This window comes from Carettochelys insculpta, chromosome 1 (genome assembly GCF_033958435.1).
Source record: "Carettochelys insculpta isolate YL-2023 chromosome 1, ASM3395843v1, whole genome shotgun sequence".
In the NCBI taxonomy this organism is placed as follows: domain Eukaryota; kingdom Metazoa; phylum Chordata; order Testudines; family Carettochelyidae; genus Carettochelys; species Carettochelys insculpta.
This window is the reverse complement of record NC_134137.1, coordinates 182161845-182181699: the sequence shown is the minus strand read 5'-3', so window position 1 is coordinate 182181699 and position 19855 is coordinate 182161845. Positions and strand designations below refer to the sequence as shown.

Genomic DNA, 19855 nt, shown 5'->3' with positions numbered 1-19855 from the left:
TTTATAAGCCTGTAAGTGTAGGTGTAGCATGTTTGTGATGAGATTTAAATGTCAGGGTTATTTTTAAATGAGGAATTTAGCATTCGATGATTTAAAAATAAATCTGACTTTTATCCACCCTTGTGAAGTCAAAGAAAAAGGAACGTTTTGAACATGCCCGTTTGCTCAGAAGTAGGTCCAGTTTGGGCAAAGTTTTGCCAGTAGCAGGCAGGAATTTCAAACCAGAAAACGAAGGGTTAGTGATGTTTACTCTGTAGCCACACAAACAATGGGGAGGTCTTGTGGCACCTTGCAGACTAGGTCCAAACAAATCTCCTAGTCTGCAAGGTGCCACAGGACTCCTCATTGTTTACATGAGGAAATGTTTTCTTTATTCTAATTTGCAATAATACACACCAAATTAAGCTTATGTAGAATGTAGACAGGCACAAGCTTTGTGCTGGCCAGCTGCACGGGGTCAATTTCACTTCACTGGAGTAGGGAGCTGTTGTCCAAACTATCATCTAAAAAAGCAAATAATCCTTTTTTGTAGGAAGATAAATTGTTTCTGCAGTTGAACTAGAGTCGTCATAAAATTGAACGCACACACCTTTGTAAGGAGCAGATTTGGAAGAACTACTTAAACATCCATTTCACTGGACACACCACTTCAAAAAAATTCTATCAATAATTGAAATGTATAGCTAGGCAGAGAGGCCTGCTTGAGAACTTTGTGTTGTTTAAAGATATTACTTTGTGTATTTTAACATGATTGTTGTACAACACCCCTCCCCCCATAAGTTCCTGCAAGTATGAAAAATTAAAGGTTAACTTTTTTTCTATCAAAATTATATTTAAAAAGTGCCCACCCAAACCTTTACAGGTTGGTGGTGTAATATTAAGCATACCTGACTAGCTGATATTAATTTATTAGCTACAACCTGCTTTTTGTGCTCCAGGCAGGAATGAAAGGGAGGTCCCTGGTATACCACCACAACACTGTTCAGGTGTTTTCAATGTTTTATTGTTTGACAGGCATTTACAACGTCCCATTCATAGACCTAAAAACATAAAAATAGACCTTCTCTCAGCTTATAAAAGAAATATATAAGAACCTTTGACATAATAGACATCAGGATATTATGTACAAGAACAATGGCACCCTCCCAAGCACCAGACTTTCCAGTCTTTCACAACTGACACATTCTACTAGGTACAGTATAGGCCAGCTAAAACCTCTGCTTTTCTAATAAGTTGGGACACAATGGACTGAAGATGAGCTAGAACAATGAGGTGATGATAAAAAGGGCATAGAAATCTTTTTAGGAAAAAAGAAATCAAAAGACAGCAAAAGTTGATGGAAGAAAAGATTCAAAAGACTAAGTATAGTGTTCTGGTATCCTGGTGGGGAGATGCTCTCTGGGACACAAGACAGTTGGTGGTGTTGTCGGGGAACAATTTCTGTTCTGTTTCAAAATATAGTCACAGCTGATCTTACAAAATATAGTCCTAAAGCTATTTTATAAAATACCAGGTTTTCAAAGTATCCACTAATGTGTCAAACATCAATAGATACAAAAAAGAAATTTTTGTTCTCTTTTCTTTTGTAAGTGGACAGTAAATGGGAAAGCTATATAAATCTAAAAAAATTAGAAGTGCTATATTTTCTTTTCCTTTTTTTTTTTAACTATTTGGAAGTCTACTAAAAAACCCACTAGATTTTAGGCATATTTTACCCTGTTATAGATACTTAAATAAAAAGATTTGAGAGGTTTGCTTATTTAGAACTTTGTTCATAGTGTATTGCAGTGGAAAAAAACCTTTACAAAGAAATTTATATATACACTAGTTTCATCCACTTTAAGAGTTGGATGAGGTCAGGTTTTTTTTGGCCATATATTCCCACCCCCTCTGCTCCAAACCCAAACTTTGTCAGACATATCCAAACTCACCCCTGATGTGACTCCATTGAAGTCATGGATGAATTTAGCCCTCTTTGTAATTCAGTCACATGATTTGTAATATAATCAAACTCCAGTCTCAAGACACATGTTAACCATTTTCTAAAAAATTATCCCTAAGCAGGAGTTTTCAGATGATATTTTAATATAAAAACTAGCCTACTGCACCCTCTGCAAAAGGGCTAGCCTCAGTCCTAAGTAACACTAACATTCTTATCTATTTGTGCCTCTGTATTTCAGTACAAAAAAAAAAAGTTTCAAGTGTTAAATTTGGATCTCTTTCAAGAGTTTGGCATCTTTATAATTGTATGTAAAATTAGAGCTTCTGACACTGAAAATAAATTAGACCAGACACACTAAGAACTCAGCACAACATAAATCCCAAACCTGTCCTCACACACTCCTAAAATACATGTATAGTCTAAGAGGGAAAAGATTAAGGACACTGCAGCTGTACAGATTAGAAAGGCAATTTCCTCATTAAGGAGATGAGCCTCTGACTGACATTTCACAGATACAAAACCTGTTTGTTCATTGTGCTATCACATAAGCGGTACATACGTAAGATGCCCACAGTAATTTGTTCTCCAGTGATACTACGAATCCCATTTTTAGAATAAATAAAATAGTTTAAAAGCCCTTAATAATATACAGTTAGGACTCTACCTTATTTCAAATTTTACACCCCCCACCTTAAAGTTCCTAAAATGTGGCTGCCCAGCTTAGCTGCCAAAACTGAGTGCGCAAGTGTGCAAGCAAAAGGACCACTCGCCACAGCATGTCTGGGGGAAGAGAGATCTACACCTACCACCTAACAAGAAAGGGGGAGGTTTAGAGCTCAGTGTTCAGTTTTCTCGTGGGTACAAAGTCTTCACGCCTAACCCAGATGACCTCCTCGCTATTGCTTTCCATGCCGCCATTGATACCAGAGAGTGCAGCTTGCTTCTTCAACTGAGTCATTCTGGAAGCATGCGTGCCCATGGCCCGACGGGGCTGACTGCTTGTTAGGGAAGCTGCCTGCAAACGCTCCTGAAGTTCCTTGTCGAGCATGGTGCCTTTTGTAGGCTCACAGTACTCATCATCATCGCTCAGTATGTCCGTTTCCTTGATGTCCTCTTGCTCCTCGTACTGAGCAAGGTCAAACTGTTCCTCTACCCAACGGTCAGTGTCCCCACTGGTTGCTGGCTGCTGGGACTCTTTCTCAGGGCTGCCTTCAAAGACGGCATCTGAGTCAATGGTAAACCTGTTCCGGGCCAGCAGCCGCCGCCGCCTCCTCCCAAGAGACTTGCTTGGGGCGGATGCTGCATACACACAAAGATAAAATCCCACATGCTTTACACTGAGTAAACAAAGTCGCTCTCAAAAACAAGCCTTCCCTGTGCCTTTCCCAACATCCCTTGGCACCAGATAGCCAGGATGTCCAAGCGTGACCTACCCCTCCCTACGAATACACATGCATAATTTGTGGTTTACTCTTCTCAGGAGAACAGGGTAATTTTTGCCAGCTGTAAAAAACCACAAGTTTCTGCTTTTTAGCTCCACAAATTGAGACAATGGGCCACAATTACTCTTCCTCCTAAGCAGGCAGCCAGCATGAAAAGGCCTCTTTACAGCCGAGCTTCTCACCAGGAGGGCCCTGCTGCTAAAAGACAGAAAAAACCCAACTTGTTCCAAAACTGGCCAGGGAATATTCTGGTGCCTCCAACGGAATGATGCAGAATCATTCCCAGTAGTTAAATTGCGGTAAAAGGTAGGAGCTGCTGCCTACTCTTTGTCAGTGGACATGGCCCATTGAAGCTGGGCTCTTTGCTACGAAAAAGAAATACTGCTGGCTTAAAAAGTTCCATCCGCAGCACCAGACCTCTTTGCTAGTTTTGTGACTGGTCCAGTTAGCGTACTGGCATTGTCAGCGTTGAAATATCTTCATCTGGGGCACAGCGGACAAGACAGATGATGAAACCTCCAGCTGAAGGAGCTGCGGAGGTTTTCAGTGTTTATGCACAGTAGCTCATTGTCAGTGGCTGAGATTCAGAGGTTGTCATTGATCTCTCTCACTAATGACACCTTCACCACAAGTCTAGTAAACACACCCAGCTTTGGCAAAGAAATCATCATCATCCTGAGCTGGAAGACAGCTTTTAAAGTTAAAAATTTACAGTAAGTGCCCAGATAAGCCTATAGGTTTTTTACCTCTACTACTTTCACCAGGTGAATGACTCGAAAAACCCACCTAAAAACAGTTCTGACACTACAAGTATATGGCACCTCGGGAGGACAAATGAAGCATTTTGGCAAAAATCAGATATCTTTTGGCCTTCCTTAGACTCTTAAATGTGTGAAATCCTTCTCTGGCCTCCGTGAGAAGCCATGCTGTGAATGTCATCGGTTTGGCATGCTTGTTACAGAAGAGGAATAAAAAGCCTGGAATACTGGAACTAATGAGCAGAAAAGGTATATTTAGAAACAAATTTCTACCCTCCTTCATTTGGCATGCACAAAACTTTTTTTTCCTGTGATTTTTTTTTAAAAATGTGTTTTGCATTAAGGCAACTGAAAATGAAGTTTACATTTTGGGACACATTTCATCACAGGCATCCCTCAGATCTGATGAGGACAAGCCAATGCCCACTGTCAAGAGAGATGAAAAAGGAGGTGAAGCAGGAGTCATTTCAAATCCTGCTGAAGCTGGCAGGTGATGAGTTAAAGACACTTTGATTTGTTTTAAATCACTGCTGGTTATCAGTAGACCCCCTATACAGGTTTTTGTTTACCAAAAAAAAAAAAACCTACAAAGTTTTATTCAACTATCACACCTTTGGGTGATTAAACCAGCAGGTGACTGAAATGGAAAGGAACCCTATTTGGGCCTCGGTCACCAGAAGAATCATTGCTTTGACGTGGAACCTTGAGTGAAGAGTAGCGTAAATGTAGGCACTTGTTCAGGCTCCTTTCAGGATGTGAAGGAAGGAGAGACAGGGCAGGTCCAACATTAGCCCTAACCTATGGGAACTAAATCTTAAGATATGGCTGACAGTGGTGCTGGGGTCAGTGGGATCTTAAAAATCTGCATCCCTACAGTACCTGCCCTGTTCATTGCTGGCCTTGCACCTTTTAAAGCACACAACCTTTTCCCTCCAAAAGGAACATATTGTTGGGATGAGGGCAGGCTTTCAGTTTTCAGAAGCTGCCTTCTGTGTTTATCACGTAGAATGGAGTGCACAGCCTTCAGAAACTCCTTCCTGTGGTCTGGAGAACTGAAAGCAGAAAATCAACGAATAGAAGTTAGGGCACAAACTCACTGGAGATCCATAATTCCTGCAAGTCCGTGAGAGCAGGATAATCAACACCCGTACAGTACAGAAAATGTGAACTGTTCTGCCAGCCCTTCCCTAAGGCATCTGTCATTCTAGCATAAAAACTTTTCCAATCACTTTTCGTAATAAATCTGTGTGAGCTTAAACCCAGGAAAACAAGCATTCTTCATGACAGAAGCAGTCTACTTCTCTTGCGCTTTCCTTCCTTTTCCTCTCATGCCAGACACTCTTATGTGGCAAACCTATTGCACCTAATGTTATCTCACACGAGCTACGTCTGCACTAGAGGTTTCATCCAAAAGCGAGCATTTGAATGATTCCATTCGCTCTCCTTCGAAAGATCGTCTTCCCAAAGAGCGCGTCCATGCACAAAAAGCAGCTCGAGCCTGAGATCTGCTTTCTCGAAAGATGGGTCAGCGCTTTCCAAAGCGAGCATCTCCACACGCACACACACTCTTTCAAAAGAGCACTGGGAAACGGCACAGATGGGGTCGCACGGCTGACAAGCCCTTCCGGAGCTCGCAGCCAGTGGCTCCCTGAAAGGGCCCCTCCCAAATTCCCACGTCCTGCAGTCGCTCAGGCTTGCAGAGGTTTTGCGAGCCCTGCAGAGCCTCTGCACAGGCCATCCGGTGCTTGGCAGCCTCTACCTGATGGATCCCCAGCAGCAGCTCCTTCTGTTGGAGCTGGACATCCTCCATGCCCTGGTTCGTCACCTGTCCATAGTGGTCACTGCCACCATCCAACTCCTTGTGAGGGTTCACCCCCCACAACACCAAAGGCCTGGAGCTGCTCAACACGGGATGGCGCTGGCGTTCTCCGTGAGTGCCCTGGTGCCTCTGGAGCCACTGAAGCAGCTGCGACTAGTGGGAGCGGCTGGTGCTGGGGGACTGGAGTGATACTCAACGGCTGCAGAATTTCAGAATGAGCAAGCAGACACTCCAGGAGCTCTGCCACTGGCTCACCTCCCAGCTTGGCTCATCGGAACACCCGCATGAAGCCCACCCGCCCCTTTGAAAAATGAGTAGCAATCGCCATCTGAAAACTGGCCACCTCGGACGGGTTTGTGGGTCACTAGTTTGGAGGGGGCAAGGCCACCAGTGGGGCTGTCATCACGGAGATTAGGCCTGCTCAGCTCACACGCTCACCACAGGAAGTGTGAAGTCATATCCCAGGAAAGGGGGAATCTTGGCAGAAGGCGACAGAGGGGCAGAGGCATGGGGGGGAGGCTGCAAATGCTCCCTGAAGCCCTCATGACACTGCACGCCCTTCCCCCCATGCAGGTCGTGTGCACCATCAAGGCAATGCTGCTGCACAGTAGATGCAGCTGTCGCAGGATTCCCAGCGCTCCGATTTCCAGACCGCTTTGGTGCCTCGGACAGGATGCACATCTCCATCCACCCCCGGAACACAGTGCCGGAACGTACATCAATAGAAACCGTTACCACGCGGTAGTGCTCCGGGCACTGGTGAACAGCAAGGGCTGCTTTAAAGATATTTATGTGGGCTGGGCGGGATGAACGTATAAAGCACTTGTGGTCTATAAGGCCAGGCGGCTTTGCCGCTGCACGGGGGCCAGGATATTTGTCCTCTGGTGGGAGATCAGGATTGGGGATGTGACCATGTTCCTCTGTATAGTGGTGGATGCTGCCCATCCCCTGCTGCCTTGGCTGATGCGTCCCTACGCCAGCTACCCTGAACCCTTCGCAGGAGGCATTTAACACTTGCCTCAACCAGGCTCGAAATGTGAGGGAGCGGGCCTTCAGGTGCCTGAAGGGCCCACGGTGGTGCCTCCTATTGCGCCTGGAGGTGGGGCTACAGAACATCTCAAGTGGTGGGTGCCTGTTGTGCCCTCCACAACAAGGTAGAGGGCAAGGGCGAGGTGCTCCCCCCGTGGTGGGTGGCAGAGTACGTTCCCAGCCTCGAACAGCTGATCCCTGCCACAAGCCAAAAAGCTCAATGGGATGGGGTCCACATTCAGGGCTGTTCTCTGGGAAATCTTTGCCCATGAGCCTCAGTGCCCCTCACCCACAGTCAACTCACACAGGCCCCCCTGCACATGCAACTCTCACCATCTCCCCACCATAACTATAGCGCACCCCCACCCCGCACTGTCCCCCCACCTACGTTATGGGACACTGCATCGTTTTAAAATAATGATTTATGTCTCAATAAAAATTGTTTGTTTTACAATTGTGCAAATATTTTATATAAAACAACAGGGAACTAATGATATACAAGGCTGACCTGAGCAGGTGGGGTTAGTGGAAAAGCGGGGGGACTCAAGCCATACATGAGTGGGGAACCGAAACCTGGAAGACGAGCAACTTCACTGGTAGTGGGGTGCGGGGGAGGAATTTGGGCCTTTAACCAGGTGGTGGAAAGATGGAATATTCTGGGTGTGGTGGAGGCAACTTAAGTGGGTGGGGGAGTGGAGGAATAAGATGGATGGTTAATGGGGACTGTAACCAGGCCGGGGGAGGGATGCACTACTCTGGGGCTTGGGTGGATGGCTGTGAGCCACGTTGGCCCTGTGTAACCCTCCCACCTCTGGTACAGGGCCCACAGTGGGGCTGTGAAGGGGCAGGCAGCACAGGGAGGTAGGGCTGGGGGTGGGGGTAAAGGGGGTCTGGTGGCATCAGGCTGTGCAGGGGGGCTGTCAAAGGGGAAAAGGAGGGGGCCTGGATGGGTGTGAGGGGTGGGACGCCAGGATTTGTCTGAGGAGCCCAGTGTGCTCCCTCAGGACTTCACTGACATCCCTGAGGTGCCCCACCACCTCTGCCCACGTCTCCCTCTGCCACATGTACTGGCCATGGTCCTGTTGGGGGCACTGCTCAGCAAGATCCACGATCCAACATCTTGCCCTCTGGCCGCGAGCTCCTCTTCTGAGGGTGGGACGTAGTGACCGTTCCTCCTCCTCCTTTTCCTGGACACGGAGCACTACAATGTTGGGGGGGTCTCCCTGCCCTCTTCTGGCGCATCTGCAAGGATGGCTAGGAAGACAGTCAGTCCACGGTTGGGGACTGGAGAGCCGTGCCGGCCACCGTCCCAGCACCAGGCATCATTGATGTATGATGTGTTCCGTAGGAGTTCCTGGCCATACCTGGTCCAGCACAACTCCCAGCTCCCCATGCACGCGGCTTGTGGTGCTGTCCCAGGGGGATCTGTTCTGTGTCCGGCACAGGTGCACTGGGTGTGGGGGTGGCCTGTGGATGGCTGGGGTGCCACGGCCCAAGGCACTCAGGTGTGTGCCCCATTGGGTACTTACCGGAGGGAGCCTCCGCAGGGTTTGCTGATGCCTGGCTGGAGGAGCATGACGGGATGGCAATAATGAGGTCCACCTCGTCGCTGGAAACCTCAGTGGCCAGTTCCAACCCAGGCTCCGTCAGACAGCTGTCTGCTCCAGACTCCTCCTCTTCAGTGGGGCTTGGCTTGTGAGATGCTGTGTCCGGGAGGGCTGCTGGTGGGGAGTTTTCCCTGGGCCCTAGGAGGCCCATAATAGCAATAGGTTGCAGGACCTGCACCTGATCTGCTGGTGGTGTCCCTGGCCTTGGCATACCCCTGCTGTAGCTCTTTGACTTTACTTCGCACCTGCTCGGGGTGCAGGCAGGGTGGCCTCTGGTGGTCAGTTCTTTGGAGAGGTAGGTGAATGCAGCCATGTTTTGCCACTTGCCCCCCATTTCCTTTAATACCTCCTCCTCCTTTCAGAGCCCAAGCAGGTCCCTTAGCTTGGGTTAGGGCCCAAAGGTGCCCTTTCCTTTGGGGGGCTGCACAGAGTAGTGCGAGGTCTGAGATGGGTTGTGGGGCGGGGCTGGGCTTCTCCGAACACTCGCTGCTAGCCTTTTCTCGGGGGGTGGGAGGGCGGGGACCACCCAGCAATCTTGCAGCTGGAACTTCTGCTTCAGCTGCTGCAAGCATGCTTTCAGCTTCCTGTAACAGGCTTTCCAGGACAGCGGAGCTTTAAGCACAGCCAGATGCACACACCATAGAGCCCTGCAGCAGCAGGGCAGGGTGTCTCCACAGTCCTCCATGGTGGCAGCCATAGAAGACTCCTCTTTCAAAAGAATGGAACGTCCACACACATTCTCTTTCAAAAGAATATTTCAGAAGGAGCCTTCATCCTAACACGTGAACGGGGCAGCAAAATCGAAAGCGGGCCTGCGTTCCTCCAATTTAATTTTGAAAGGACACAATATGTGCGAAGAGGCTCTGTGCGCTCTTTCAAAAGAGAGAGAATTTTTTTCGATTTTCAATGCTAATGTAGACGTAGCTATATTGTGTGCTTCCATTTGACAGCCTGGGCCCAAATCAGGTGCATCCCACCTAGACAGCAGGTTGACCTGTTTTTAATATCAGCTCAGCAAGGACCTCTACCCTTAAAAAGGAAAAGCAACTAAAAAATTGACAGCAAAACTCTAAGTGAGAGTTAACCCTATTAAATACACATATTTGATAGACAGTATTTTAATGTGACACTATAATTGGTACTGAACCCCTACTGAATTTCAGCAGCTGCCTGGCACTTGGACAAATGCTCAGTTACGGTATGTCTAGCACTAACATCACATTTCCACACAGATTACAACAGCTAGGGGCAGATTTGCAAGGGACAAAGCAATATTCATGCAAAGTTTCAGAACTGGTTGAATGTGGCTTTCTTATTTTATTTAATGAGAACCCTTCACTGGGAGACCTAGAAAAAGTCGCAAACCTCTTGGGCCATATGATAACAAGCTGTTTTTTTCTTCTCAAAACAAGTAGCACCTAGACATCCAGCAACAGCAGAACCCATGGGAGAGTGCTCACCTACAGCAGAGGTGGAATGTTCTCTCAGGTCTACCTTCGGACTCAGATTTAACATGAACAATCTCACACACAGAATTGGTCTCTGCATCTAGAGAGACATGGAGAACGTATGTTAACCCAGTGTATTGCTAAATAGTCTATCACGTGCGAACTTGACCTAGAATGAACTACTCTCTAACCATGGAAGAAATCAATTTTGGTAAATTTAAAATATATGCTTGAACACCGGTTGATCATAAACCTTAGCAGAGGAGAACTTGGGTATGCACAAATCCTACACTTTATGTTACATGCCAGGCAATAGAAATTAAACCATTAAGGTCAAAGACTTTTATAACCCTTTGCAGCCCTCTAGGATTATTCTTAATGACCTATTAAAGTGCTCAGAGGGGTAATTAACTTTTTAAAAAACATGTTCAGTGTTTGTCTACAGCAGCAATGGGCAATAACCGGCCCACGGGCTGGATGCAACTCCTCAGCGTTTGCCCCCGACAGGCTGCTGGCCCTGTATTGACATGTGTGCCTGTGCATATGGCTGCCTGAAACTACTCTTGGTCACAGATCACCATTCCTAGCCAATGGGAACTGTGGGAAGCAGCAGGGACTCAGATACCATTTCCCACAGCCCCCATTGGTCAAAACAGCAATCTGTGGCCAACAGGAGCTGCAAGTCCCTGTTCCTGGGGAGGTGCAGGTAAATAAAGGGCTGACAGGGGCTGAGGCACACTAGCCTATTGCACACCACTGGTCTACAGGGACCCAGGTACCCTGGCCCATCGGTCCGGACCATTACCTCTATTTCACAGATGGGCAATAGAGTCGGCCAGGCTGCCGTCCCCAAGGTGTTAGGCAATCTCTTAATTAGTCCTAGGCTAGCACCTTAATCCCTGGACAGTCCTTCCTCTAAAGCATAAGAAGAGATGTGTAGGAGGGAAAGTAAACGAAAGGCGACAAGGTAACAGGGAAACGATTATGATTAGTGTGGTAAGCAGCAGCCACTAGTTTAGGACCTAGAAATACCTCAGGTGGAAACCATAAAAAAAATAAACTAAGCTTTTTAAAAAATTCCTAAGACCGTTATACTCCTAGTTTTGTGACGTCTGTACTTGTATATCAGCTTCGCAGGGTATGTAGTTCTGCGGCAGCAGCATCTTCTACATAGGCTTTTTGAGGCAAACAGACCCCCGCGAAACATATATATGTGGTCTGAGCAAGTCTCTGTGGTAGCAACAGCAAATTGGTCACAGGTTTTGCCCAGAGAGTGAGTGAGTGAGTGAGTGAGTGAGTGAGTGAGTGAGTGAGTGAGTGTGTGTGTGTGTGTGTGTGTGTGTGTGTGTGTGTGTTAGAAACAAAAAAGTCATTTCCACAAAATACCTCCAAAAACAAACCTCAAAAACCAAAACACGCTCCTTTTTCCCTAGAAGAGTTCTCCCACATTTTCAAATACACTCATCCCTCACTATACGAGCACAATTGGGTCCGAACTTTCTGCTTGTAGGTGAAAACTCGTAAGAGGGACATTAAATTCCCATTAAAATACAGGTAAAAGTCTCTGATGGGTTCCTAGGGCTCCTAACTCGGGGAAGGAGTGGCAGCAGGTGGCACTGCTTTTGAAAGGTGAGTGAACCTTGGGTTGGGGAGGGTAAAAGGCTGGGGGCAGATTGGGGCTGTGAGTGGGAGGGAGGGTTAAAACCTGGTGGTGGGTTGGGTCTGTGGGAGGGGGATGGTTGGGAGGGTTCAGGCTGCTGCGGTTTGGTGCCGTGGGGCTGGCGGGGGGGTTCAGGCTGCAGGCCACAGTGGGGTACAGGCGGCAGGGGGGTCTGTCTGTGGGGCCAGCAAGGGGGTCTGGCTGCCACGGTTTTGGGCCGTGGGGCCAGTGCGGGCTGTAGGGGTGGTCAGGCTGCCGTGGAACGGGGCCACCGGGCCAGTCAGGCTGACGCAGTTTGGGGCCGCAGGGCTGGCAGGAGGGTCTGGCTGCCACAGTATGGGGCTGTGGGGCCAGCAGTGGGGTCTGGCTACAGCGGGTTGGGGCTGTGGGGGGCATCAGGCTGCAGTGGGTTGGGGCGGAGGTGCTGGTTGGGGGGGTCAGATTAGGGGGATTGGAGCCGTGGGGAGGGGGTTATGCTTGTATTAGCAGGGGCAGTTCACTTGTGGAGTGAACTAAGGTAAGTAAGCATGTCCCTCGTTTAAGTGAGTACTAGTAAATAACGTACTCGTTTAACGAGGGATGAGTGTACAGCTTTTGCCTCTCCTCCTCTTGTGCCCCACTAGAGGGCAGAAGAGACAAGAAACAAAATGGGATATCAGAACACTGGTCAGAATTTTTTTGAATTAACAACATCGGCAAAAAAATCCAACGAGCTCTAATATCTGCCAATAGCATCATCATGTGCAAGACACCTTAGGGCTTTTATTCCCAAAAGAGGATAAAATATTATGCAGTGAGCATGGAGAAAACCAGGAAATTAAGGCTCAGGCTTGGTCTACTCTAGACTTTGCAGTCGACTGCAGTTACGCAATTCTAGCTACAGCAATTGCGCAGCTAGAATCGACCTATCTGCAGTCGACTGTAAGGACTGTCCTCACTGAGGGAGGTTGATGGGCGCATTTCTCCCATTGAACTTCTTTACTCCTTGCGAGAGGAGTAAGGGGGTCAACTGCGGACCCCAGAGAGATTGATTTTGTGCGCCTTTACCAGATGCACGAAATCGAACTCCAGGAGATTGACCCTTCAACCAGGTAAGTGTAAACATACCATCAGTGGAGTGCAAGTTACGCTGCTTTCCAATGAGCCCTCTGATGGTGTGAAAGGTAACACTGACCAGGGGACTGAGGTTGTGGAGCCTGGGAACGGAGGCTTCAACAAGGATTCTTGAAACCCCAGAAGCATTGGGTGAAGCCTCCACTTCCTCCTTCCTCACATCTCCCATAAAGAGCATAGGTTGGGCAGCAAGCAATGAGATAGATACTTTGACAGATTTCTGAACACATTTCGACATTACCTGCACTTGCCAGAGCGCGAACATGCAGAGCTTCTAAGGGAATCATGTGACGAAAACGGAATGGGTCCCAGTCTTCATAAATAGAAGCCCTATGTGATCCTCCCTGGATCAAAAAAGTCATCAAGAAAATTTAGACTGGGAATTCAGATGCTTGGTATGTTTTGGTAATAGAAACCGCAGAAATGCCTAGGAAGAAATTTCTTGACTATTAGGTCATGGGAAGGAAGTACAGACAAAAGGGTCACCGTGCCACAAAGATCAATTCTCAAAACACCTCAAAAGATCACTTAAAACTCGTGTTACAAGAGTTTTGGACCACAGCCATTGTGTGTACTCAGACCCACTGCTACCTGAAAGCAAGAATACCACATAGTCAGATGTCATTTGGCATTTGCATACGTAAACAAAAAACTGCAGTGTTAATAAAAAGAAATAAGCTAATAAAATCAATTTTCACATCCAAGATTAGCTATTACCCCCAACACCCCATTTTCTGCTAAAGTTACTTTGCAAGGGCTAAAAAATTGCTAACCTTTTGGGGACGATTCTAAATTGTGCTTTAAGTAACCTACACAAAAACTAGTAAAAAAAACATGTAATTTAAAAAGTTTAAAACAAAATTTAACAACCTAAAAGACTGATGGTTCAAGTACCCCTGGCTAAAAAGAAGGCTGACCACTCAACACCAGCTCAAACTTTTGCATAACTGTATCTGGGGTACTCTAGACTATTATGTCAGCCAGGAATTAGCATTAAGAACCAGTGTTACTGGACCAAAAACACTGCACTAAGAACTGAGGGCCGCAATCTGCTTAAAGTCGCGCAAATGCAATCCCATTGATCCCAAATAAGACACATGTGAATGCTTAGCTAGATTGAGGCCCATGTAACTGCAAGCAACCAACCAACATCTACACATGGTAATATGTGCACAAACTAAAAGTCCAGATTTGAAGACCATGCGTTTTACATTCACTAGCTATTACACTGACTGAGGAAGGCCATAAAGAAGAAAGTCATCACATTTATCATGGTGCATGATTTCAGAAGGGTTAAGTTTAAAAATGTCAAATAAGCCTTAAATATATTAATAGTCACAAAGCTCCCTCTGTCCTTTAATCAAGGCAATTCTCACACTGTACGCCTAGCAAGCATACAGAACTGGGTTCCAAGATGGGTTACCATCACACCCCATACACATCTTTTATTTAAACCACCCTGTTCATGTTTCAGACCTGTATGAAGCCCATCTTCCCCGCCATATTTAATCAAATATGCATACTGATCACACTGCATATTTATAAGATTTCACAGCTCTAGTGTCACAGGCTTGTCTGGTCTTGTCACTATTATGGGCATCTTTAAGAAGGCAATGGCATGTTATTGTTGGTACGTCTATTAAACTTTAAACTGAAGCACAAACATCAAAAAAGCAGTTAGGAGGCAAAACAGCTACAGCTGGGGCACTATGCAAATCATATGTGATACTTGCAAATATTTTCGACGTACTAGATAGATGGAGGATGCAGTGGGTAACTGGCCTGTCTATATTAATTACAGAACTGATTATTTTTCTGCTCCCATCCCAAAAAAGTCTGTTCATGTGTCTATAATTGCTATGCTTAAATACGTGCTGTGCAGTGTAATTCCCTTCGAAAGGATAATAATTTCTAGAAGTTTTGTTCATTTTGAAAATCGTTACATTGACACAGTGAAGTTGTTACAATTTAAAACAAAGGCAGAACTCCCACCATGCTCAGAATGTCCGTAAAACCACCCACAACCAAAGGTGAAAATGCCACCCTCCACAGACAGTCTACCGAATTTTTAAAGGTTAGTCTTTGGAGCAAACAGGGCTCCGTTATTTTTAGAGATATCAATAAAATTATTCACCCCAAATTAAAAGCCTATGTATTTGATAGTTTTATGACTCAGCTAGCTCTCTCTATAATCTCATGTTCCTTTATGATAATGTCTCTAATTTTGCATCCTTCAGAGCTACAAAACGTATCAGATACAATCATGGAATTTACTATATCCACTAAATTTAGAGGAACTATCAACGGCTGTTTATTTTCTTTCTAAATGATTGTTGCGTTCCGGAAATACAGCACACCCTTGATATAACGGACGAATGGGAGGGAGGGGTGTCTGTCAGAACCGAAAGTCCGTTATATCTGAGGGTTTACGCACTGACCTTCCCAGCTCCTCCTGGCTCCAGCACAGCGTGGTGGCCCCTACAGTTCTGAGCTGCCTGCGTTCTGCCCAGAGCACGGTGGCTTCTCTGGCTCTGAGCTGCCACCACCGCCATGACCCCCCACCCCACGGCTGGGATCACTGCCACGGTTCTCAGCCGCAGGGGAGGTTAGGGGGCGGGGACGTGGTAGTGGCTCTCCAAGCTGCAGCCAGGGACCCCGTGGCTGGGGTGATCTCAGCCAAGGATGGGATAGTGGGGGGGGGGGCACATGACAGTGGTGCCAGCGGCTCTCCAAGCCACGGCCAGGGAATCCACAGTTTCAGGGGTCTCAGCCACGCGGGGGGGGACATGACACCGATGGCGTCCCTGGCGCGCTGCCATTTACAATACAGTAGACCCTCGATTTATGCGAGGGTTCCATTCCCGCACACTCTCACGTAACCCAAACTTTGTGTAAGCTGGGGGCGCCTTTTACCCCAGCAGAACACATGTTCTGCTGCCGGGGAAGCAGCAGAAGCACCTGGAGCTCCTTTTGAAAGGTAAATCCTGGGGTGGGGAGGGTTAAGCCTGGCAGTGGGTTGGGACCATGGGAAGGGTGGGGGTGGGGTGGGGTGGGGGGGTAAAGCCTGGAGTGGGTTAGGGTTGCAGGGAGGGTCGGGGTGGAGTTGAGCCGGAGCCATGCATGGGGGTTGGTGGTGGGCCAGGCTGTGGGGGGGGAACCAGGGGGGCGGGGGGATTGAACTGCAACAGTGGGCTGAACTGGAGCCGCGCACAGTGGGGTTGAACTGGGGTGGCGGGGAGGGGTTGAGCAGAAGATGAGTATGACAATGGTGAGCCAGAGCCGGGCGTGGGAATGGGGGGGAGCCAGAGCCGGAGCCTGAGCCAGGGTGGTGGGAGGCTTGAGCAGGAGTTGCGCGGGGTGGGGTTGAGCCAGAGCTGGGATTTTGAGTTGCACTTAACTCACGTTAATGCAAATAAAGTGCAACTCAAATCGCATATTTCGAGGGTTTACTGTACTGCAGAGTACAGTACTGTACTCTACTTTCTTTGGGGTGGGAGGCTAGCAGACATCCAGTCTTTCTGATGTCTGATAAAACAGGGTGCACTATATTGAAGGTTTACTGTATACAGCTTGTATATCATAAGACATACTGAATGATATAAGCACTGAAATGGTATATAGCTTTGAAACGTGCAAATTGATTAAACAAGGAGAGGTAAGACTCTAATTAATATTTGTAATTCAGAATCAAATAGGAATGCTCAAAAAAGAAGACGACTGACAGAATTTGTTTACACCAAAACCTTAAATTGGATATCAACAGAAGTAACAGAGAAACAGAACTGAAGGCAGGCTAGAAAGAATCCAACACAATCAAGAAGGCAGCTGCCCTCCAACAACCCCAGAAACCAGGGTGTTTTAAAATGCACAAATAAAAGTCACCATGTGGTACCCCACAGTTCACTGACCCCACAAACACAACGCAGAATCTAGGTGTGCTACTGACACTTGGTCCACTCATGTGGCAAACCCTCACCTTTCTCATGGTTCCATGGTTGAGAAAAAGCAGTGTGATTTAATTTCAGAGATTTTGGTCATTGAAAAGAAGTAAAGTTCCTTAGTGAAAGTCAAAAGAACTGGATTTGGATATAATAAAGTAACATTATAAGCATGTTTCCTCTTTATTCAGGGCTAGTACTTTGGCTTAGAGAATGTTCAATTACAACTTTAAGTAATTATTTCTAGTATTTTAAACTAGTCCTTTTCATACTGATCATTAAAAATGGCAGAGACCATGTTCCTAAGATTGCCTTAGGGAAAGTGAAACTCTCTTCCCTGGGGAATGACTTTGAGTGTGGTAAGTGTATTAAAGAACTTATAATGGAGGATCAGAAGTGAATACAATAAAAACTGTGTTTTCTGATATAACTTCTCGTCCTCAGTGCTGTTTTATGACAATTGCTTGCATGTATCTTTTGTGTTCCTTACATGCCATAGAATATTTGCTAAATCCAGACTAGACTGATGAACTGCTGATTACGCAGATGTGATTCTTGGTAACCAATCAACAAGTTTATGAAAGGCAAGAACACCACATATCCTGATTTGAGAAATTCTGTCTGACAAGAACCTTCTACTAATACTATCTAGTGCTCTCTGGACTCAATAAGAAAGGTTATCCTAATTCACTTCTACTCCAACACTGGCTACACTGCCATTTGTCGAATTAACAAAAACATTTGTTGGGCTGCATCTTTAAAATCTAACTGGCACATCAACAAATTCAGAAAATTGACCCCAATCACACTAACACAGGTCAAATCTCTATTTGCTGTGGGACACAAGAAGTTACATATTTAACCTGAGTGCCTGAGTACATGCTTGTAAAATCTTTACAACCTACACTCACAACAACATAAAAAGATTAGCTAGTCATTATCTGTAGAGTTAGAAGAAAATTGTTGTAGCTCATTTTGGATCCCCAAACACATTTTTGAAGCAAAGCAGGACAAAACTTACCAGTTTCTTCTTCTGTTTGGAACCATCTTTATACACAAGGACAACTGCAGTTTTGAAAACTAGAGGAAGATTAAAAACAAAAATCACAGGCAGTCAGTAATAGTCCCTGTACCTTTGTCAAGAACACACGATTAATCACACTTATTCCTGTTAAGCTTTTGTTTCAGTAAGGGAGGGAAGAGGAAGAGAATAAATTATAAAGAGACACCACGTTCCTGAATTATTGCCACCCCACCAGAAGAATTTACATAAAGAACAGTTAGAGTTCATAAGTTAATTGCTCTTTAAATGGTTATCCATACACAATAATATGTGCAAATTACAGGTTTCTATCCAAAATAAAACGTTTTCTTGTGTGTTTTAAGCCTATCTGGTGAAGCCCACTGAGGGTTTGTCTATTATTAGTAGCACCTAAGAATCCGAATTGTGGATCAGGACCTTGTTATACTAGGCCAGGGACTGGGAACCTAGGGCAGCCCATGGGCTGAATCTGGCCCACAGCTTGCCTTGATTTGGCCCATAAGACTCAGGGCTCCCCTCCCACACCCACATGGTGGAGTGACCTGGTGCTGGAGCTCCATCCACCTATGACCTCATGGGCCCTATCTAAGCAACCAGCAGGATACATTCAGCCTGTGGGCTCTGCCTAGTGGGGGAAGGAAGCAGCTCTGCACCAGGAATGGTAGTGCAGGGAAACTCTGTCTCCCATTACTTTCATTGGCCAGGAATCCCAGCCAATGGAAGAGGGATGCATGGGTGAGGGGAGAGCGCAGGATGATGCAGAGCCATCTGTGGCCCTGCCCCAGGAGCTGTGCCAAGTAAGTGTCCCAATCCCCTGTCCTGTCCCATCCAGACCCCTCGCCCCACTCCACTCCCTGGCAGCCCCCTCCCACACACTGAACCCCTCATTTTTGGCTCCGCACCAGAGTCTATGGGGACCCTCGCAAAATCTCTGAGCTTTAGGCCCCCAAGAAGAGTTAATCTGGTCTTGGGAAGAAGCACAGGGCTGGAGTGTGAAGGGAACCTTGGAGTCCCAGGTTGCATGAGTGAGGCGAGTCTCTCTTTTTCCTGCGCTTCAGCTGGGGGCTCGGTATGCGAGCGCTTCTTGTTTATGTGCTTCTCACTTGCATGTGGCCCCCAACTGATTTTTCTGTGGGTCAGTGCCCCCCACCAACCCAAACAAAGTTTTCCCACTCCTGAGCTAGGCACCATACACAAAAACAGAGAAAAGCCAGTCCCAACTAGTTGTATGAAGGGGGTCATAGGGCTGATGCTACATTTAACAGACAAGTGGCCTGTTTGGATCAGTGATGCCTGCAACAGTGGCCTATAAATAAGAGTTAATATACAAATTTTATCTGGACTGTTATCTCCATATAACTGGTATGCTAGAATTTGGACTTAAAGAATCAGGCAAAGGAATAACATTGCAATTTCCACAGCAGACCACACAGAGGCTATGTCTACACTAGCCCTCTTCTTCAAAGGGGGCATGGTAAATCAGCCTAAGCAGAGAGTATTAATGAAGTGCTGTAATGAACGTGCAGCACCTCATTAGGCTAATTCTTCCCATGCAACTTCGAAGCGCCAGCACAACGTGTAGCTGCAGCTTCCTTGAAGTATCTGTGCAACTTTGAAGTACTCTTACTTTTTTGGGGAATAAGAGCACTTCGAAGTTGCACAGGTGCTTTTAAGTGGCCCCGGCTACAAGACATGCCAGCGCTTTGAAGTTTGCAACTTTGAAGTTGCCATGGGAAGAATGAGCCTAATGAGGTGCTGCATGTTCACAGCAGCACTTCATTAGTATTCTCCATTCAGGCTGATTTACCATGTCCCCTTCGAAGAAGGGGGTTAGTGTAGACACAGCCAGAGAGATTTAAAGATTAAAATATTTGGATCTTGAGCTTTCATAAAAATGATTATTTAAATGCTTTGCAGTGACTGAAAATTAATACAATCCCCTCCAATCATCAAGCTGACATCCATTATCACTTTCCTCTTGGAGGTACATAATGTCATTTTCCTCACCACAGTCAGAGGACCAGTCTGTACATAATTGAAATCAAAGGGCTCAGGCA

General features: G+C 46.5%; 1 protein-coding gene across 2 annotated transcripts in view; it reads right to left on the bottom strand.

The window, feature by feature from the left end:
* Positions 1-993: 993 nt before the first annotated feature.
* TIAM1 (TIAM Rac1 associated GEF 1) overlaps positions 994-19855 on the bottom strand; it is a 148124-nt gene continuing 129262 nt past the window's right edge. For both annotated transcript variants that reach the window (XM_074997087.1, XM_074997096.1), the window contains 5 exons: positions 17778-17836; positions 13060-13162; positions 10058-10145; positions 5022-5194; positions 994-3241 (listed from right to left, as the gene is read on the bottom strand). In XM_074997087.1, coding sequence (XP_074853188.1) covers positions 2772-3241; positions 5022-5194; positions 10058-10145; positions 13060-13162; positions 17778-17836 — 893 coding nt within the window. In that variant the 3' untranslated portion in view covers positions 994-2771. The remainder of the gene's footprint in view (positions 3242-5021; positions 5195-10057; positions 10146-13059; positions 13163-17777; positions 17837-19855) is intronic.